Source organism: Acanthopagrus latus, chromosome 5 (assembly GCF_904848185.1).
Source record: "Acanthopagrus latus isolate v.2019 chromosome 5, fAcaLat1.1, whole genome shotgun sequence".
Classification (NCBI taxonomy): domain Eukaryota; kingdom Metazoa; phylum Chordata; class Actinopteri; order Spariformes; family Sparidae; genus Acanthopagrus; species Acanthopagrus latus.
This window is the reverse complement of record NC_051043.1, coordinates 4,541,996-4,564,623: the sequence shown is the minus strand read 5'-3', so window position 1 is coordinate 4,564,623 and position 22,628 is coordinate 4,541,996. Positions and strand designations below refer to the sequence as shown.

Here is a 22,628-nt window from a genome sequence, read left to right as displayed (position 1 = left end):
GTAAAGGGCTCAAAGCTTGTGGCAGATTAGATAAACAGATTGCTGTGTTTGATATAAATTATCAGATGGCCTTCATTGTAAAATACTAGATGACTTTGAAAGAGAGCTGAATATTACATTACAAGGCCAACAATCGGATTGAGAAGAAACAGGTAAGAAAAGTAAGGCTTTGATCAGAAAGCTCTCAGCAACCTTGTCTAACCACAGCCTACGCTTATTTTCCATGAAAAGCTCCCATAAATATTTTTCAATAATTGTATAATAAGCAATAGTTTCTTTTTGCACAGCTCCAAATCACTATATTTGTATTGTAGGTGTAAATTAATTACCCGGAAAGTGATAAAACACACAATATACAAACTGAAATGTTCTATATATACACCACGGAAATATCGCTATTGTGAATTTGTTTGGCCACAGCAATCGTGCAGTGAAAATCTGGTATCATAACCCTAGTTTGATTCTTGTACTTTACGGGGATATGAATGATGTGAATGTCTAAAATTTCTTTGCAATCCATTCCACATTACTTGGGATGGTTCATTCAAAAGGTGAAATAGAGACTGTTGTGCCCACATCTTTACAGAGAACACAGAGAACATACAGTGCAACCCTGCTCTGGATAATGACTAATTAATCAACTTGTACCCTGAAAATCACAAATCACAAAACATCACTGTGGCACTAGAGCAAAAGTCAGGGGATTGCAGCAGCGTTTCAGGGTGCACTGGTTACTCTAGTAGAAAACTTGACAGTTTTTTATTTGGACTATCCCTTTTGGTCCTTCAGAACACCATACTCTCGGAGTGGCGGAGCGCAATCTGGGCTCTCTGTCTGAGAAGCTGCAGCAGTTAGCACTGTGGTAATGGAAGTGCAAATCCCTGCCATGCTGAGGTGCCGAGTCAAACAGAATAAAGCTGAGCTTGCACTATGTATGAAAAAAACCTAGAAGTGGACCAACAGATCAGCGCTTGCAATTCTAGAAGGTCTAGCCATAACTATACAATCATGCAACACGTTAAAAGTCTCTGCATTGTTGTGATTTAGTGAACAGGTGAGCATGATAATGTGACGGAGGCTGACCTGCAGGCTGAGTGCAGAACTCCACTGAGATTTCCCTCTTGTCCCTTTGATCCATCGGAAGCTGCCAAGGCACCTGATGCGGCTGCGCCACAACCTTCACCTTGTAAACTGTCATCGCCTTCAAGTTGAAGAACTTGTACTTGTAGCCCCCTGCCTTGACCATGTCGTACTCTGCACCGTTGAGGAAGATGGTGTGGCTGTAGTTGCTGTTGCTAGGCATCCAGGAGAGCTCAGCAGAGACCTGCGTGATGCTGTCCACCTGCAGGTAATAAGGGGCCACCACCACATCCTTTCCCACGAGCATAGTGCACCGCAGCTCGTCCGACGGGCCGCGCTCAGTGATGCTCTGTACTGAGATACGGTAGGTGTTGGTGGCCAGATTGAGCTTTTCAATAAGAGACTTTGTCCTGCCCCCGTAGGGGACACTCATGCGTACCTCCTTATCCACCAAGACATTGTAGCCACTGATGGAGCCCCAGCCCGGCGGGACCACAGGAGGATCCCAACCAATAATCACACTCTTGGCAAGTTGTTTAATCAGGTTGATGCGGCGGGGATAAGGCACAATGTCTTCACCGACTTCGTCAATGCTGACATCCAAGGTTCCTGTCCCGTTGCTGGAGGAGCTCAGGAGGTCCATGCCCAAGCTGCTGGTGCTTAGACAGTCTAGTTTACTGTCGGACAGCATTCTGCTTATGCCTGTTCCTGTCCCTGTGCCGACCCCCAGTCTCTGAGGCCCCAGACTACTGTGGTTGAGGTAGCCAGGTTCTTTAGCTACTGTGTCCCTGTGTTGGACAGAGGGTGTCTCCTCATCTTGGACAAAATCCACAAAATTGGATGGAACGAGTCCCCGCTGTCCATCCAGCAGCTCTCCTGAGGAACAGAAAGGAGATAGTTGGTACTGAAGTGAAATTATGCGCAATAGATTAAAGGGTAAGTACAGTCAAAAATGAAATCTCAGTCATTATCTACTTACCCCCATGTCAAAGTCAGGTGATGCTTCATTGTCCAAAAAACATTTCTGGAGCTTCACAGCAAAACAATGTTGAAGCGTTCCCCTACACAACTGAAATAAAACAACTGACGACTGAATTCTCCAGAAGCTCTGAGATCCCAAATCTATTTGATAAGACTCTATTTACACCCTTTGTCGAGCTGAAATCTTTACTTTGGCTGCTGAGCTAAAAGCACGTGTGCATGAGCTCGAGCATGCGCAGAGGGTGGGATCTCAGGGCTCTCAGAGATATTCTATATTTGTTTCTTGATCCTCTAGTTAGTTCTAGTAGTTCTTTTTTTAACTGTGCTTCAGCTGTTTTTTTAAGAGAATGCTATGACACCGTTTTGCTGTGAAGCACCAGAAAAGTTTTGTGAACTACAAAACTTCCCCCAGACTATCCATCGTCCGGCATGGGGGAGAGTTCGGGAGATTATGGCTGAATTTTCATTTGGGGATGGACTTATAGTTTGAACAATAACAAAGCAGGTCAAACCTTCGTAAAAGCCATCCTCATCCATTGTCCCGTAAACATAGAGGTACTTCCCTGCCACCAGGGGGAGCTCTGCCTCCGGATGCTCATTAGGCCCATCGTAAGGATTATAGCTACAGTGAAAAACATTGATGAACGATTTGAATGCCAGTGTTATTTGTCACAGTTATTTGTACAGTTATTCTCTATAAGGGTTATTTCTTAATGTAAAAAACTCCAGTTCTATAATATATATGTCAAAGAAAACAATTAGCAAGGTGTTGCTTAGAAAATATGAAGTTTGTGTCTGTTTTATTTTTTAACAAATAAGAGGGAGCTGAGGACTGTGTGGGTTTGAAGCTTTGGCCCTGTTTCACATATTTGTGCTCCCGGAATTCCAATTATTTTTTGTGCTGACAGGTAATTTTCTTTAGAGATAGAAACACTGAATCATCTTTAAGACCCCAGCCTAAAGCTGTGAGCGAGAGCAAATGATCTCAGTAGAGTTTGTCCATGACTTGTCTACAGTGAGCGGCCAGTTCGGTTTACTGTAAAGGTTTTCTGACCACCTCTCTGAGGACGGTTAACTGGTTCCGTTTGGTTCAGGGGTTTCTGTAATGTGACCACAGAGCTCCTTTTAACACTGGAAATAAACTGGAAGAACTTGTTGGAATCAGTAACAGCTTTATTCCAGTCAGAGGTTGTTATATTTGTCTGTGTCACACCATGAATAAAGCAATTATGTGTTGTGCATACATCAGAATCAGAATGGGAAATACTTTACACGCACCTGTACCGAGCGATACACAGACGAACCTTCCCCGTGAACCTCAGTTTGGACCTGGTAGTTGAGCCGAACTCTTTGTCCATCTAGAGAACACAAGAAAGGAACAAACAGTGTTCCAAACATTCAGTGCTCGCTCTTTGTTTTGTCACCAGGGATGCACTAGAGATGATGTTGGCTGGTATTCACCTGGTTGGCCTATTTAGAGCGCTGGCATAATGTAATGCTTCTTGTGTTGCAGGTCGCGAGTCATATAAATGTAGCTCATCTTACAAAAACACAAATTCATAGCTAAACAAATTTATCAGCAGCTGGATAGTGAAACATCTAGAGCCACATTTGGCCATATTTAAAGGTTAAACAACATATTTGATAACTCCTTAGCCGATGTTAGAATTCAACAAATTCCTTGGTAACGTTATCGTTTGATTACATCCAGTGTGTTTGACTTCGAGGTTTAGACAAATGTCTCAAAGATGTGCGCCTGATATTTATGAATGAATGTATGCCTTTCCTAATCTTATCATACCAAACAGTAACATTAGCTACAATGTGGTTGAATGTTAATGTTACTTGTTGTCTAGCGGAAGCTTGAAATATGGTGTGATGTCGCTCTGGATTAAACTATTCAACGTCTTTACAGTATTGATCAGTTGGGGAGCAGGGAAGGATAATGGCTGGTCAGCTTGGCTACATTCATGTCTTGGACCCTAGAACACGGTCTTATGACAATTGAGATTCCCACACTAAGCGTGATCTCAGAAGACTGAATGTAATCAATAACACCTTAGCACAATTTGTGATTTTAAAATATTTTGATAAGTCCCAGATAGTAAGGCTGCAGGAATAAAACCAATAAGCCTCCCGCATTAATGTTGCAGAGATTTTCTCCTTTCAGTCTTGCTCAAACATATTACTTTTGATTCATTCATTACAATGAAGCAGCCTATTTCCAAATATTGTTGGAATGTGCCATCAGAAGTAAAGGATAAAAAAGGTATGAGAGGAATCAGATCTCACATTAGTGAGATGAGTTGGTGATAACAGGATTCTCTTCTTGTAAAAAGAGAGGAATGAACCAAAACAATATTGGGGATTCTTCTCTATGGCAGCTCCACATCATGTCATCATGTCAGGATGTTTAAACACTCCTTGTTTGTACAGCTTGGAGCTAATTACACTCCATTTTTGTTTATAGATTAAAATACAAAAGAAGTACAAATGCATGTGCAATAAAGCTGAAGCCATTTGGGATGCAAACAGATACCTCAGAGAGGAAAGCCCGTGCTGGGCTGCGGGCTCGACTGCGAGTAAGGAATGTTGGCTTGACAGAGAGGAGCTCTGGCTTGTCTCCACTGATCTGGAGCGGTCGAATGAACTCCGATATCAAAGATCTGCCTGTTGGAGCCTCATTGCCTGTGGAACAAACAGAACTTTGTTCACCAGACCCTCACATCTCAAGAACAGAATAAACATCAAACGTGTGACAAATACTCAAATCACAGAAGAGTTCACCGAAGCAAAGTTTGGAACATCACTCAAGCAGCGTTTTTCGTTTTGTTCGTTCTCGACAGCATTCAATAAATCAAATGCTTTGCCAAAGTGCATACCCCTACCAAGGCCCAACAGTCCCCTTCTTTGCTCTTGTACAGGCTGGTCGTATTTCATTTTACCATCCATTTTGAGCGATTTGACTTCAAGTCCTTCAATTCACACCTGGCATTAGATGCGTCTCGACATGTATCTGGAGTCAGCTCTCGCGGTCAGATCACACTTCCTCACGATATGAAAATATAAAGCTACACCAGTAGGGCAAACCGAAATACACAAAGAAAGAAGTATCTTCATGTTTAACCTTTGCGAATTAACAAGTTGGCCCAAATAGTTAAGAATTTGTTACAGAAAGCGCTTCATAAAGTTCATAAAGTGTCACTTAGAGCAGCAAAACTCAAGATGTAGCCTTTTATGTGGGAATCCGGGGACTTTCTCTACAGGCATCAAAGACGTAGCCTTTATCAGTATCAGTACTATTAACTGTATTTATAGAGTATGATGTGTGTACCGACTTTATGTCATGTTACCTGACTTGTTTTCATCAAGATTCACGCATAATTCCCTGACAAAGAAGAATTAAAAACACCCTACTTCACAATGTTAAAATGAGAAGAAATTCCTGGATCCGTCTCTTTATCTGGATTGCTTTGGCAGTTTTTTTGTAATCCTGCTGAAAAACTAACCAATGAACAAAGAAACAAACGAAAAAAAATAAAAATAAATAACATTAACCTTGTTTGCAAAGGTAATAATAGCCATGTACGGACGGATCACTAGTGAACACGTTTTTGTTAAGCAGATATGATGTGGGTTTCTATCTGACTTCCATATATTTGTATAAAAATATGAAAAGAATTAAGACTTCCCAGCAAGAGCTGAATGATACGTACGACTGTAATTAGTGACGCATTCATGTATTCAACAAAAAACAAGTAAAAAACAACCAGAGAACAAGTTTAGCCAGCTTGAGGCTATTTCTCGCTGTGATTGATTATTTCATTAACAGTTTGTGTGTTCTGCAGATTAAGTCCGAAGCCTCTCAGACTTCTAATTTCAGCTGGGATCCTCTCAACTCTCAACCTATTGTGAGGTAACTGTGGAGTTACAGCCGGCAGCTCTCACCCAGCGGGCATGATACATTCACTTAACTGCACAGCACTTCAGTGAGAATGGGCTACATCCAGTAAAACTCATTTAGTGGCCTCCTGTTGATTAATTCAAGTCACAAATGAGTTCCAGCCACTTCAAAATAGGACAGCAAATCAAGTATTTTCTAAACAAAATACTCAAGTATTAATTTGATAAACTTGACAGACATTTTACTTTGCTCTGAAAATTAACTGTGTTACAGTTTGCTGTCTACCACTCATCATTCTCAGATCCCAGCTGACATTTATCATTTACAGCAGCATGTTTTGATTACTTCCACCTAAAATGCAGATCAAAAATCACACCCACTGAGAAACTGAAAGAGTTGCTTGCACTCATGACCGAATTTCCTCATATCTCATTGTACGAAAATCTCATGGCAGTCCAATGAAAGTTAAGAGTTAAACACACCTCAGACTCACTCCTGCACGCACACATGCGCCTGACTAACCATGGGATGTTTTTTATTAGTCAAGCTTTGTTGTCATCTCATGCTTTTTCTTAAGCTTGTGGAAATGGGTTTCCATATTCATCACTGTGAAGCTTGCACAGAGCCCTGCACGGGACACTTATGGAGTAGGTGACAGCCCAACTCCCCGACTGCAACAAGGTCGGCTGGTTGTTTATTCAGAGCTGCTGCTGTGCACCGTAACTTTTGTCATAACGTTTGTCCCACTGTGACTGTGAAAATGTCAGAGCGGTTCACTGGGTGGGCCAGATCTTTTTATTGTTAGCGTGGGAATAAACCATATCAAGTTTATTAAATTGCATGACACTTTTTCTCCCTTTATCTACTTTTTAGGTACATACACCTCATTACTTTCATAACTACAAATGGCATTTTTGCATATGAATAATAAATGTTGAATGTGAGATGGTTAGAATTATAAAACATGGCTCGGATTTCATCATATTATGAACATTTACATAACATTGGCATTTATCACTCCATTTTTCATTTAACATACATTTATTTATTTATTTTCTTTTACTTCAGCCAATAAAAGAATGTGCAGTGCAACTTATCTGCCTACTTGCCAACCTTGCGGTTTAATAAACAGGGAGGATTGTGAGATTCACAGACTATGTGTCATGCATTCTGGTGGCATTTGAAGAATGAAAATCACAAAATAAAACAACTAAAATCTAAATTTGAATTGTAATTACCAGACAATGTAGAATCATTTACCTTTAATCTTTTCATTCATGCTATCGTTTTTTGCCCTTGATGTCTGGGGCTGGTGGCAGCAACATGTTTTTTCCAGAGGTTCACACTGACTTATAAAATGCAAGCAAAGGGCCACAAATTGAGGGCAACTGAATCAAAACATAGTGCTGAACCATGTTAAACTAACCGTCAGGACCAAACGCAAAAGTGAATGAAGATAAGATCAGGCTCAGATTTCAACTATTCATGAACAAACATACGGTCTTACACTTATGAAAAACCCAAGCCTCCAGGGGAAATCATGAAGGTTGGCTGGTATGCTTATAAGACATATCAAAGAAAAAAAATCCTTAAACACTGAAAACCAACATGATCCAGTACCTACCTTTCCCTATGGGGGCAGCCAGTCCATTAAGGAGCTGTGACAGGGACTTGTTCGGCGACCCAGGAGATTCACATAAAGTTAAGTGTTCCGCGCTGAGGATATCAAACTTCCCAGCCTGGAGCCGGAACTTCTCCAGCTCTTTTGACAGGAGGTTGAACTGCTCACTCTGAGTCCGACATTTTTCCTCCAGCTCGCGAACTTTGGCCTGATGACGGCGAGGGAGGAGAGTCATCGAGAGAGGAGTGAGAGGGACAGGCAGACAGAAAGAGAGACAGACAGACAGATAAAAAGGGAAGAGAAAGGATGGGAAACAAAGGAAAACAACAGGAGAAAGAAAATAAGGAAACCACAGGATGCAGGACTGAATATTCTGCGCACAAAAATACAACAGTACACGTATGTGCAGTAGTTACGTATACAAGGATATACGTCTACTGTCTGAACAAAAACAGAACATGGAATGAGGTTTACTGTAGACGTGTAGATCAGTCATTACAGAGAAAAAAACTTCTTCAGATGACTCTCGAACTACAGTTCACAATCCTGATTCCATAAAAGTTTATACGCTGTGTAAATAAAAACAGAATGCCATCATTTGCAAATTGTGTTTACTACCAACAGTTTTATGAAGCTTTCCTGGGCCCATGTAGTATGTTTAGAGCCTTTTCCAATCCTTGCTTGTGAACGACTGAGCCGTTTGGTAGCAATGAACCTGTTTACCTGTGGATTGTTCAAAACAGGTGTGTTTTCCTAACTTGTTTGGAACAATCCAATTCATAATAAGCATACACTCACAAAAAAAACATCTAATGTGCTGTTTATATTTGTTTTCAATTTAGCATTTGTCAAAAAGAATGAGCAAATTCTCACATTCTGTTTTATTTGTGTTTTACACAGCGTTCCAGCGGTTTCTGGTATCGGGATTGCTGTATACAAATCACATGCATAACTACAGTTAATGCTAATAATACTAAAAAAAAAAAAAAAAAAGGCTCTTGCTTCAAGGTGGTATGTATTTTTGTTGTCCTATCATTGTCATGTAATCCCATGAAAAGAACAAAACCAACATTCATTTAATCATACTAACATGCAGTCTTGTAAAAGTGCTGTAAAAGTTCAACCTAAGCAAAAGTAAAGATAGTGATCAAAATGCACGACTCTGGTGCTGATGCAGCATGTAATGTGCAAAGTAGGAACTGAAGTTATCAAATAAATGTAGTGGAGTAAAAAGTACAACTAGTACTTCACAATTGTACTTAAGTACGGTAAATGTACTTACATGCTATATTCCATCAGCGCTAACGAGTATCTAAGTAACCAAAGTCTATCATATCTTCTTCCACTGTGCCTGCAGACTTGGTGTGCAAATATCTTGCATACATGTACTTCTTGATAGGCAAGATGTTCCACCATGCAAACCCACCCGCCATGCAGGACTTGAAGCTCAGTGACACATTTATTCCCAAAGTATATCTTAATGTTCAGGCTTTTTCACAGCTCTCTCCGTGGTGCGGTTCACCAGAATGCATCGCATCGCATCCAGATCTTATCCTAATCCTACTAACTCCTCATTCCTCTACTTCCCCCTACTGCTTTCTGCTAGTCACAGCTTCAGCTTCCCTCAATAAATATTACTCGTTCAAAATTGAAGCCTCTCCTGATTAAGCTGCGTCTGTTGGAGCCACAGACAGGGTAGGGAAGTGACAAAAAACAATATCATTGGTAGTGGTCTTTTCATGGAATTTGATAACATTAATAAAAAATAACAGCAGTCGTTAAGACCAAGAAACTTCACCTCACATACTGAAACTGAGCATAACTATTTGGGCAGGTATCATAGAAATTCCAGGTGTTGGAGCATGATATTTCAGGTTGATGATGGATCGTCAAAAATCCCTTCAAACTGACAATAATGCCCTGGAGGACACTTGGAATTTTTAAGCACTGCCCAACACACAGCAACACCCCTGCTAATACGCTCCTGTCTCCGCTGCTCTGTTGAGTCAGTATCATGCAGACAGGTTGTTGTTGGGTAAAACATGCTTTTAGCAGACAGACGACAAAGGAAATCCTGCAGCTTTGAAATAGAGTTAGTAATTTAAGGTACTGGTTTTTATAGCAACATACAGTTCTCATCTGTATGGCAAGACGACAGTTTTTAAAACACATGCTTAATAACACCCATGCAATTCTACAAAGGGAAAGGATCCCATTCATCAATGTGATCCTTTGATTACAATACAAAAACTACTATCTACTATTTGCATCGTATTACAACACATTAGATGAAAAAAAAAAGAAGCTTTAATTCTAATGAAATAGATTTTCAGCATTCACTGATTGTATTCTGATACTTTTGTTTGTTCACATCTAAACACACACTTCTAACACGTGTTTGGTTTTATGAAGTTAAATTTGCTCGCCTCAGTATGCTGATGGGCTTTGATTATGTGGAATTGAGGTCGGTCAGTGAGGCCCCAGGCATTCGTCTTTAACTGAAGTCGGTCCATATTCTGAAACTTCACGAGTAGAATCTTTTCATCAAATGTTAAGCGAGCGTGGCTGAATATTTCTTTATGATCAAGTCAAGAAAGACCTCCAGTCTGTGCTTGTCAGTCATGTCCCAGACTTTCAGAAAGCACTACACTTGTGAGTTTGCTTTGATGGAAAATGTGAAACATAGCTGAGCGGGTAGTAAAGCCCAGAAGAAGCAGCCCTGAATATGTCTGAAAACCAAAAAGTGAAGATCACACATCACATTAGTTCTTAACTGATGAATGCTTCATGTTACCTGTTACTCTCTGAATACCACTTGTAGAGTTATCATGTTCATCATCAATAGTTAACTAAGATCATGATGACTGATTGTGTTTGTACTGTGCTGTTACATCACAATACATACTAGGCCGTAGAAAGCATGGGGCTACTGTATACTCTACTGACTATACTGGGAAAGGTGTCAAAAAAAATATCAGGTAAATAAATAAATAAAAACAATTCTGAAATACCTGCATGCTGTCCAAGTGGTTCTGTATAAGCACAAACACACACCCATTCAGTAAAAAGAGATGTAGGAAAGAAATAAAGCACAATTACACTTGTGGCACTCATACACATCTTGAAAGCACAGCACTCCTGACATTATGACCTGCTTTGACACTTTGTGACCTATTACGTGTTATGATTCATTCACCTTTGTTACACAGCTTTGTTTAAATGTGCACTTCGCAAGTCAATTTAAAGAACCAGTTCACCAACAAAATGTAAATTCAGTCATCACCTCCTCATCCCCACGCTGATGGAAAGTCTGGAGAAGCTTCCTTGCCCACAAAGCATTTCTGGAGTTTCACAGCAAAACAGCACTGCAGCATTCTCCGAAACAACTGAAGTAGCTGGAGACTTTGAAAAATCCAAGACTACAGAACCCCCTAAATTCCAAATTGTGTTGTTTTTTTCAGATGCTGTTTACACCCTATTTTTAAGCCAAAATCTTCACGCTATAGCCGGGAAACTAAAACGTTTGAAACAAAGACTGTCAAAAGAGCAACCATAGGTTTCTGAGGAGCCAGACTGAAGCTCAAAGTGGGTGGTACCGGCTATCTGTGTTCACACATAAGGGGAAGAGAATTTCACCTCATGTTTATGTTTGGTTGGAAAGTAAGAGTGAAGATAAATCCACTTTTTAATCCCAAAAGTTCGCAGAGAGGGGAAAATTGGTGATTGGAATTAACTAAGATGAGAACAGTGGCGGCTCACAGCTAGCTGTTGTTTAAATTTAGGAATGAATGTAATTTAAATGAGTCTGTTAAATCAAAATTCACCGCCTGTACAGTCGTCATGAGCGGGGACCTTGAGCCTTAGAGACCAAAAACTTTTTTTTGCACCGGGCTGTTAACATGCTGTTACAGGGAGTGACTTGCTTCTGGAGCTTCATGCGGCCACGAGATTTGCAGTCGGTGCACAAGTTCAACCGTGCAGGATGTACTACGCTGCACAACTCAATCTGGGATCTTCTGGAGTTACACCAGACAAGCTGACTGGAGCCATTTAATGTTTTCTTTTGATTGTTTTATTTCTATGTAAAAGAAGAAAAAACAAAGGGAATGCTGCATTGCTATTTTGCTGTGAAGCTCCACAAATGTTTTCTGGACTATGAAACTACAACTGACTATCCATCAGGATGGAGGCAAGAGGTTGATGACTGTATTTTCAAATTTGTGTCTGTAATGTTAACATCTTTGTGACTAGAAATCTTTATACTCGGCTTAGGATCCATATTTTAAAACATGACAACTAAAAAAGAAAAGTGTGGACTAGAAAAAGCAGGAAATGGCTCTAGGTATACACAGGATTGCCCCGGGGCTAACTAACCCCCCTATCCTCCAGCAGTAACCACATAAACACACACAGTCAACCCCCCCAGAGTCCAGACGCTCACCTCTAACAGATGGACAGCGCCTTCATGTTCCTTTTTAGCCTCAACCTGAGCCTGGGAAACACAGGGTGCACTGTTTCAGTTCACTTTCATTTATTTTATTTCAGTTTAAAACACCAATGAAAGACTTTGCAAAAATAAAGACGGAAACACCTTTTCATTTAGCGTTGTTTGGGATGAAAATGGTTGAAAAGAAAGCCACTATCTCTGTCCTGACTGCGCCGTGTAGGATGAAACTAAAGTGCAGTTTATTTATTTTCCCAATATTCAAAGTTCACCAACAGTGCCTCGCTTTAGGAAGAAACCAATTTCTGACTTCACCACAATGAGCTGAAGATTAGGGGCTTTTCTTACACTATGTTCATGATTTATTTATTTATCTATGTTTTTTATGTTCAACGGCATACGTGTTACCAGGAATTATTTCATCTAAATACAGGCTGATTCTTAAACCACATATCTGTTTCTGTGGTTGGTCCATTTGCTTTCACACCACAGACAAACTGCACCAGAGACCCACTTCTTCAAGCAGCCTCGGTCCGATTGTTTTGGTTCACACCAGGGTCAGATTGAAAGCTTTCAAACCAGGCCAAGTGAACCACACTTACTGGAAATAAGGCACCAGGGCCTGTTTTAACGGAGCCATGCAGGTTAGGTGTGATAGCATCCTAAAAGCAGGTGTAATTTTCTTATTGCCTGGTAATGTGAGCTACTATTTTGCTATCTCTACCCCAGCAAGGCAAACTGTTGCTTGGGAAACACACAGAGCTGACCATAAACAGGCAAGAAACTGTGTCTTACATGGTAAAAACCCCAATTTAGATTGCATTTGCAATATCAGCATATCCCACAGTGCTACATTGCATCAAAATTGGTGGACAATGGCTGTAAATGTAAATGTTGTCAGTGTAGGTCTGAACCTGCCCATTATTTCCCTTTATATGATGATAATCTACCATAGAAGCTCATCCAAAGATCGAACATGTTGCCAGTTTGTACGTTTGAATGGTTGTTTACGCTATATCGACACAAAATGGCCTGGACCGAGTCTCTGGGCAAACCAGCATTATTTTAAGCAGATATAAAATGTTCAATGTTCTTTTCAAAATAAATTAAGAGGGCTGGTGCATTCAAGAGGATTAAGGTTTGGGTATTACCAAAGCATTGAACTGTTCAGAAAACGCAGCACATAAAATGCCATTTTTCTTATGGGAAATGAGAAACATCTGTTGAGAAATAACAAGTGTTCCACATGAATATGAGAGCATCTGTGGACTTTACAATTTCATAAATCTACTGTGCAGGCAATTAATTTAGGAAAACGCAGAGAGCAGCCAGTGTCTGAAGGAAGATAAGGCAGTAATGAGCTTCTGTTAATGAGAGAAAAAAAGCTGAGAACTCTGCCTGTGAAAGGCTGACTGTGAAGTCAGAGCAACACTGCAGCAACAGCAACACTGGGATACACACACAGTTTCAAGAGAAGGCATTGGTGACAATTCCTATCAAGTTCATGCTATCAGCAATCTCAGCTGTTGCTGGGCCTGCTCTGACATTACAGGCAGCTCCAGTGCACAGAGCAGGGAGCCCGGCCATCAAATGGCCTGGGCCAGCGTTTTTTGTTTTTTTTTTGTTTAAGCAAAGACTCTATCAAGTGTCATATCTACTCTGGGGTTTGAAAGTTTGATTTGTTTGCTTGTAACAAACAAGAGGAGTGCTACTGTAATGTTAAGCGCTAAGTTTGCAGGGTGATAGACAGCTGAAGTGTGGGGTGAAGGGCATGCACTCGGAGAGCTGTAGTAATGCCAGTCATGGGAATGTTTAGAGGCGAGCCTATACACAAATCTGGGGAAATGGTGGTAGCAGACAGGTTGTCATTAATGCAGTGGCGTCTCCCTACAACTGAACAAGTTTCTACCTATACTTTTACTTTTTGGGTGACGTTGTTTTTTACAGCAATGTTGAAGAAATAAGAAAGAACCTGTGCGGCTCTCAGCTGCTCCAACAGTCTTTGCAAATTTGAACTTTGGAAAAAGACTGAAACAAGCAAACCTTTACGTGATGAAAAGCGCCCCTGTCCTGAAACCATAAACTTGACATACATCCCCAGGACATGCAGAGGACCAAGATGATCACCAGAAGTGGATCAATAATATTAAAATACTCATTGATTAATCAATATTAGTATTATTGTACTTTTGTTCCAAATCTATTTATTGAGAAACATTTCATTCAGCAGGGAACTTTGTTCAACGGCTTTACATGTTTCTTTAAGAATAATAGTATCACCAATAAGCAAACAGTGACATACACCAGACAGAGCTGTAGACATACAGACAGACATACATCCAGCTAACCTCCCAAGGGTTTCCTTCCTAACTCTGGTCTAAGTTTGTTTCCCTTTCTAGATGATTATGCCTAGTTGGCATTTTGTCTCCATGCGGATAATTCTAAGTACTTAAAACAAATGGGTTTTCTTGTCTTATTTTATCAATGTAACTGGTCTGTAATGATTAAATGTAGCGTTTGAGTGCTTCTACTGGCTTTATGATGGTACATTTGCACATTACAGTGTATGTCACAGTAACTAGTGTCTATGTATCTGATGACTCGTTTCATGCAGAATGATACCCTCCTTTCACTTGAACAATAATGCGGATGTCCACGTCTTTTTAGTGTGTGTAAACTTATTCCCAAATATGAACTCAGAGGAGGAGGACATCATTTTGTGCATTGATGGACCAGATGTTATATTGTCTATATTTTAAAAGATACAGATTCACATTTAAAACACAATGATGGGAAAGAAAGACAGAAATGGCTGCTGACAGTATTTTAAACAAAGCAGTCACATTTGACTGCCTCATATTTTTGGTAAAACAAAAACTGAAATGAAAGCACCAAATGGCAAGCCTCATGTAGAGTTGTCCAGGCGTCTAACATGTTATTATCGCGTTAACTTTGACAGCCCTAATAATTATAGAGGGAGATTATTTCTCAATCGGTGCTAAAATCCTTGCCTGAACAGACAGCTGCTTTTTCCAGAAATACCCGTGTACTAGGCCTGAGTTGTCATCGCAGTAATGGTGGTGATGCTAGATGGTGTAACACACAAACTGCTCCCTGGACTTTCTAGAGAGAGCACTATTCTTTCCCCTTCTCTCGTTAATGCAGTCTTTTTGGTGACTTGTTGGACCCTTGAGCAAAAGTGCTAAACAAAACGTTTTTTGACCCACCACACGAACACAAGCTTGGCCAACACGAAGGCCCAAAACCTCTGGTGAGTGTTCAAATTTCCTTACCTTCTGCAGAAGGTCAATCTCCTGCTGCTTTGCATTGAGTACAGCCAAGGCCTGCTCATGCTCCAACTCTAGCTGCTGCCTCCGCTCCGCAGCCTCGCGCATATGCTGTCCGCAGGGTTTGCAGGGATGGAGAGCCGGGGGGGAGGATAGTGGGGGGTGGGGGGGTGGGGGGGAGCATAGAGAGGGCTGCTGTTAGTGGAACTAAAATCCAATGGCACTGAGCCAACACAAAATGCATCTCCAGTCTCCTATTCAACACTCAGAAAACAACACAGGTGTTACATGTGCACACACATCACACATACAGAGGCTGGTTAACAGTGTACTGACCTTTAAAACCCTTAAGAACAATAAAGACATAAACTATGTCACAGCAAAATGAGAGAACAGTTTATGTCGATCTGCGGGAGAGGTCAGATCTAATTGTGCACAAAGGTGCTTATGGATGAGGACCTGAGATGCTTTGCTGTGTGAACAACAAAAAAAAAAAAAACTAGCATCAATCCACAGTCAGGTTTGCTGCCCCCTTTAGGTAACACGATACCTGTTAGAAGCCCAGTTACTGGGACTGTTTGAAAAGCTGTCCTCAGTGTGATCAATACAGGGTTTTACGTTACATGAAAAGGGTGAGCAAACTCCGTAGCGTGCTCACTTGTCTGTGGTCATCCATAACAACAAAAGAAGCCATACAATACAAGGGACTGAATGCTAGGCTCTTCATAACACAATTTGCCCGTGTCATCCAGTCACATCACTGCTCCCGCTGTATGTGAATATTTGTCAGGTGAACGAAGCACATTACATCCTCATGCCAGTAAAGAATCAAGGTCCAAGATAGGTAATGTCATCAAACGTTAGGTGACATTATCATCCTGAGGGGTGACCCAGTCTCCCTGTCTCCTGCCTCCTCCCCCTCCCCCTCCCATCATCATGAAGCCAAACACTTTGTCCTGCCTCATGCAAAAGTCACATTCCACAGTGCTGTGCTCATATAGCCAGGTGACCATTCAGTTATCTGGTAAGCAGCCCACAGGTAAAGGGGGAAATAAGCACAGCCACTGAGGTGGACAAAGCATTCAGAATGGGACTGTAATTACTGCTCCCTAACAGATGGACGTAGCAGTGATACCTTATAAATCTAGCAGGGGGAGAAGGGACAGGGACAGGTCAGGGAGGGGGGGGGGACAACATGAAAGGATGGGATAGGAAAGGAAAGAGGGGCAGACTGCTCCAAGCTTCTACTCTCTCTTTCACAGCTCCTGGTCAGACCTCCAGACACGACACTGGAAGGCAACAGAAATGTCAGGGACATTAGACAGTATAGCCCAAGAGAACCAGATGGTAGGTAGTGTAGCACAGGTAGGAGAATGGGGAACTAGCAAAGGGTTAGGCTCCATAAAACAACTGAATTAGGATCCCAGGATAGACGCACTCAAAAGAACTGGAAATGCACACACTACTGACAGATAGCGGCTTTGGGTCTGCCCTCGGAACTGGCCTCCTCACCTTGAGCACCTGCTCTAGGTTCTCCAGTTTGTCTTGGAGCTGGTTCTTCTCCCAGAGGGCTAAATCTCTCTCCTGCGTCACAGCACCAAGGGTCTCTTTGAGCTTGGCATATTCAGACTTCACCTGCGCAGACAGAACAAGCAAGAGCAAGGTGTTTTAGAGTGAAGCCATACTACAGTTTATTTTATGTGGGTCAAACTAGACTGTTTTTTATACAGTAGAGTTGAAAAAGTCTGAGAACCCTAGTGAAAAACTTCAAATTTAGTACAATATTTTCATTACAAATGATAATAACTAGTATTTCGTTTGTCCTCCCATCGACTCAATTGAAAGCATGCACTAATCCTGTTATGAAGGAAGGTCAGTGACCATCAGGACTCCTTTGTCTTCTATGGTCTTTAAGTAGATCTGTCAAAGCTTTGATGTGAGTTTGTGCCCGTCATCTGGCTGCAGCATGAAGTCAAGTTAAATCATGACTAGGCTGAAGGTCTCTAAGGGGGCAGTGCATAGAACTCTACAACTTTGTTCACTGAGAGATAAAAAAGTAGTTGTCCCGTCATAAGAAGGCTGTCTTGTAGTGTCTCAGAGGATGAGTAGCAGTTTCTGAATCACTTCTCAGGAGAGGAAACGAGAACAAACACTTGAGGTGGGCAAAGAAATACCAGATTTTCACAGAGGATCATGAAAAAAGCTCTATTTCCTGATGAATCCAAGTTCTGGATTTCTGTCAGTAACAGAAGGGTGTATGTAAGGAGACCAACGGGAGAGAGAATGAAACCACAGAGTTTCAAACCCACAGGGAAACACGGTGGTGGGAATATTCAATTCTGGGAGTGTTTTGGACACCTGTGCTGAACTGACTCCACCCTGACCAAGGAGATGTACCAAGAGACCTGCTCCACACTCTGGTCTGATCTCTGTGGAGAAGGATCACTACTGCAGCAGGAGAATGAGCGCAAGGCCACATCAAAACTTTGACAAACTCTCTCTGTCCCAAACTTTCCCTCATGTCAGGTCAAGTGCATGCTATCAATAAAACCAATGGGGGGGAAATGCCAAATACTAGGATATTCAATAATTCAAGATATAATGTTTCACTTGTGTTGTTAGGGTTATATTATCAGCTGTTATGAAAAACCACACCATGCCACATCTCCCAACTGACTTTGACATTTTCTTTCCAATATCAACACAAACAGAGCGCTTTATTTTTCCTAAAGGTTGAGCAATTGCTTTGGAATGAATCAAGTTGAACAGCTGTTCCTATTTTACAGGTAGTCTGTGCTGATTTGAAGCACTACGCTGTGACGAACGACTGACTTTAATGGCACCTAAAACAATCCGAGCTTTTAAAACAGGCAGAAAGCGTTTGGGGCCAGATGTTGGAGCAAGCTGGTTTCGGTGATAAAAGCCTTTTAATATTATGATAATCCAACAGTAACATAATTTCACCGACTCCCAAGAATGTGGACCACAACATTACTAAATTATTCATGCTTCATTGTTATCCAAGCACTAAACAGTCAGCAGATTGGAGCAGCTGCACACTCTATTAACACTGTACACCAATTCAACACCAATGAGGTCTCTACTGCTGCTATGAATAAACATATGAAAAAATTGATTATTTCAACGTATTCTTCATAATCCCACAGACTAGCTGTGTTGTTACTTAAGAGGCAGTATTTTTCAATCAGCTCTTTAGAGGTCCCTCATCTGCAGCGAAACGACTGGTTCCTGCAGCCGTAATGTGGCAAAGCCTCTTCCTCAGAGCAGCCATGAATGACTAATGATTCCTCGAGGAGGGCGTTTCAACAAACATCAGCAGGGCAAAACACAAACAGAAACCAGCGACTGTGCCTCTGAATGGCCCGCCTCCACACAGAGCGAGCTCTCTGCATGGATAGGAGCGACTGTCAGGCTTAATGTAGATGGATTGAACCAAACTATATTGGATTCAGTAGATTCAGGTCAATAGTCTATTCTGAGTGGAGGGTGGTGCCGTTTGCCGCCCCTCCTGGTTCATTCAGAGACGATAGGGATCAGAACACAGGGATGTAAGCGAGGGCTAATATCCACTCTGCCCTACAGAGTGCTGCTCTCATATCCGTCAGTGTGATAACGGTTCGGGACAGCTGCTCCAAGAGCCACCCCGGTCCTGATAAGACATCAATAACTAGCATCCCGCCCTTCAGCAACTACCTGCCAATCAGCTCCTCCAGGAAATTGCCTTCCTGTCCATGGAGACAGGCCTGGCGCTCTGTGTTTGTTGAGCTACTCCGACTTTGTGGCGTTTTGGGGCCAAGCGGAAGGTGAGGGTGCTTTCATATGCTGTTCATTTATATGCTAGAAAACTGGAAAATCTTAGGGCAACTATGTTAGAGTGTGTCCCAGAAAGGTCATCTGAGTATTGATGTAAAGACCAGAGAGGGTGCGACTCACAAAGAAACAACACTGAGAGTCTGCAGCCACGTAGCAGCTCTGGGTGGTTATACGCAGCGGGTGTTGTGCTGTGACAATGCTAACATGCTGTAGTTTACCATATATAATGTTCAAATCTTAGTTTAGCTGATGGGAATTTCATTTGTTCTGGTCGTAAAGCAAAGTTTATATCTAATGTTTACTACATTCATTCTGCTGTCCTCTGCAACCAGCCAAGAAAAAAAGTTATGCATTGTTGTTATGTTGGAGCCTAAAATGTTAAGTTTTGAAAGTTTTAAGTGTGTCAATCAGTGACAGTCCTGTGGTATCCACAATGGTATTGAATGTTGGTCATACTCGAAGTATTGTACCAAAGTTAGAATTTCCAGTTTTGTGACTTTACTAATTTAATATAATAAATGTTTGTTAAATAGAGTGTGAGAAAGGACTGCTGAAATGAGACCTGTACTCTCTCGTCCTTTATGGTTGCTTCAAACACCAGTGTGGTAACAGCACAGGTAGAAGCCCATCAAATCCAGATCAAATCCCATCAAAGCTAATTCAAATTACTTGAAGCACTGAGCTGAACTAAAGTGAGTTTGGCCTTTTAAGAAGTAGTGGAAGCAACTGCTGTAAAGGGAAAGAGTGAGCTGAATTCATAACACAGAAATAAATGAGAATTTTATTTTTCAAACAGAACGGGGCACGTTTCATCTCCACTATGATTGTTGAAAATGGAAAACTCCAAAAGTCACCGTCCACCACCATCCTCTGGTCACAATAAAAGTCAAAAGTTGATCCATCAAAATTTCATGGCAATGTATCGAATAAACATTTAGCTATAAACATGTTTTAGGTATACTCATGCACATGTGAGCTTAAAATGAGTGTAAATGGAGAAGCACTGCCATGTAGTACACAGTCAAGTATTCAAAACCAAGACTCTTTCGTGTCCTCTTACCTTCTCATACTCAGATGCCTTGTGGCTATTGTTGAACAACTGGAGGCTCAAGTGCTTGTTCTCCTGCAGGAAATCTTGAAGCTCATTCTCCTAAAGAGGGAAAGAGAAAATTGTGTTGAGAAGCCAAGAGGTCGCCATGCTTAGACAGGCACATAGCACCCAAAGTCAGCGTGCTGTTAGCAATAGCCCGTGCATTATTCATCCTCTGCTGAGGAGGTTCTCCAGGATGCTTTCGGAAGAATGACTGAAAGAAGCTGCCATTTTAGCCACCACACAGCAGAGAGATAACAGTAATGTTGTCTAAAACATACTTGAAGAAATGTGATACACAATGAACATTGTCTTTTTCACCATTTTCTGTGAATGGATGTAAAGCAAACATGTATTCTGATACCCTCCTAATCACACACACACACACACACACACACACACACATACACACACACAATAATGGCCTCCGTTCCCCACTCTTCCTGCCAAATGTGTTGAGCTGAGGATATAAAAGAAAAAAAATCCCTCCATTGCAGAGGCGGAAAACTTAATTACATTCAATCAAGCTGTGGATGCAATTTGCAGTGTCGACTAGAGAGTTCTCTGAGATGTGCAATTCACTGCAGCCACAGCAGCATGTAGGCCAAGTGTTCGTCTTGTCAGGAGAAACCTACTGGCTCATGCATGATACATTTACAGTAAATACAGTGCTTCTTAATGGCTAGTGATGGAGCGCCTGCTCCTGCTCCCTTATGTTTTAAATATAAAGGATATTTCTGACAGGAGTAAACATAAAAAAACTGACTTGCATGCACGTGTACACATGTTAACAGACTAGAATATGTTAAGCAATTTCCTTTGCTGTAGTAATGCATTTAAAGCATTGTAAAATGTGCTGATTTCCCCAATAAATAAAACACATGGAAATTTTCCTTTTTCACAAATTTCATTTAGCTGCTTCAGTTTTAGTGTCCTAATTTTGTGCATGCTGTCTCACTGTCACACTGTGACTGGGACACTTGAACAGAGTCGTCTTCACATTTTTTTAAGAAAATCTGAAATTTTCCTGCTCCGCAAGTCAAAATGTCTGCGGGAGGAAGACAAAAGAAAAAAAAGAAAATAGGAAAAGGAACAACAACAACAACAACAAGAGGAACAAGAAAAAAGGAAACGAGAGGGGGAGAAATGACAAACAACAAGAAGGAGAAGAAGTAGGGGAATAGGAAGTACAGGAAAAGAGTAGGAAGAAAAAGAAAAAGAAGTACTGTATGAAGAACAGCATACATGCAGTGATAAGCAGTGCCTGCACATCACAGAGGAGAAATTCTGTCAAGGAGAACTGATAAGTAAACAACAGCCTGAAGACAGCACTGTACCAAAGTCACATCTGAGATCTTTTCACTTAATTTCATTTCTGTCACGTCCCCAAAAAATATTGGCATTTCAACCTGCATCAATTGTGTCCAGTCAATTTTAATTCTTCCCGCACAAGTACTAGATTGCATTGGCATTCCTATTCATATCCATTGATCCTTCAATTCAGAACTAATGTGGGCTGGCTGAGCCTCCAGGTGTTCATTCTGAAGGACAAACAGCTATCAGAGCATAACAGAGAGTGAGCCCACATTTTACTGTATGCACACTGAACAGAACAAAATACTTTTGAAATTCAAGCTTGTTGTTGATTTAAGCATTTCAACATGTCTGCCATCCTCATTTTAAATCCTTCTTTTTGGGGGGAATTTGGATGTGACAACACACACACGTTGTGCTGCAAACCAAATTGTCTTGAACACAGAGAATCAGCTGTTTCTTTGTCCTGCATTGTCAGTTTGTTAACGCTTTAAACAGATCAGTGCACGTCATAATCCCTTGGCAAGACACATTTGTATGGCGAGCATGTGAGCCCAGTGGCAGAGAGAATTATGTGCAGAATACACTGTGGCCTATATTGAGCTGTTTCCAGCATTATTCAGCCAAAGAAAAACAGGTTTTTCTGCTGAGGTATGATTTGTCATTTGAGAGTTGCTTTAAATACGAGCATCAATGTGCACATGAAACAATAGGTAGCAATGAGTACAGAGGATGGGTATTACATTGGTACTGGTTCCTGATTGGTCAGTACTGGAATATTCATAAGCTCCTACTGCTGCTATTGGTATTTATGTCATGTTAATTCATGCTAACATACTGTAGCTGGCATTCTCAAATTCCTAAAGGTTGCCTAAGGTGAATGTAGCAGTTGTCATCAGGCAATGTGTAACAGTGTGTTTACATTCTGTGCTCTGTGGTCATGGCTGATAGGCCAAAACATTCAACAGTGTGGACTCACTTCACTGAATTTAATGAGAATGCAGTTACATTAAATAAAACGGTAGTTCTGTGTAAAGGGGCTAACACTAGCAACTATGCGAAAGCATTGCCAC

The 22,628-nt window shown here is 41.2% G+C and overlaps 1 protein-coding gene across 2 annotated transcripts in view; it reads right to left on the bottom strand.

The window, feature by feature from the left end:
* rimbp2 (RIMS binding protein 2) overlaps positions 1–22,628 on the bottom strand; it is a 115,760-nt gene that overhangs the window by 24,497 nt on the left and 68,635 nt on the right. Inside the window, exons 7-16 of one of the 2 annotated variants that reach the window (XM_037097602.1) lie at positions 20,212–20,301; positions 16,830–16,952; positions 15,324–15,428; positions 12,028–12,078; positions 10,598–10,618; positions 7,590–7,794; positions 4,601–4,749; positions 3,340–3,419; positions 2,574–2,683; positions 1,084–1,956 (exon numbers count right to left, since the gene is read on the bottom strand). In XM_037097602.1, coding sequence (XP_036953497.1) covers positions 1,084–1,956; positions 2,574–2,683; positions 3,340–3,419; positions 4,601–4,749; positions 7,590–7,794; positions 10,598–10,618; positions 12,028–12,078; positions 15,324–15,428; positions 16,830–16,952; positions 20,212–20,301 — 1,807 coding nt within the window. The remainder of the gene's footprint in view (positions 1–1,083; positions 1,957–2,573; positions 2,684–3,339; positions 3,420–4,600; positions 4,750–7,589; positions 7,795–10,597; positions 10,619–12,027; positions 12,079–15,323; positions 15,429–16,829; positions 16,953–20,211; positions 20,302–22,628) is intronic. The other variant, XM_037097603.1, reaches the window with a different exon arrangement.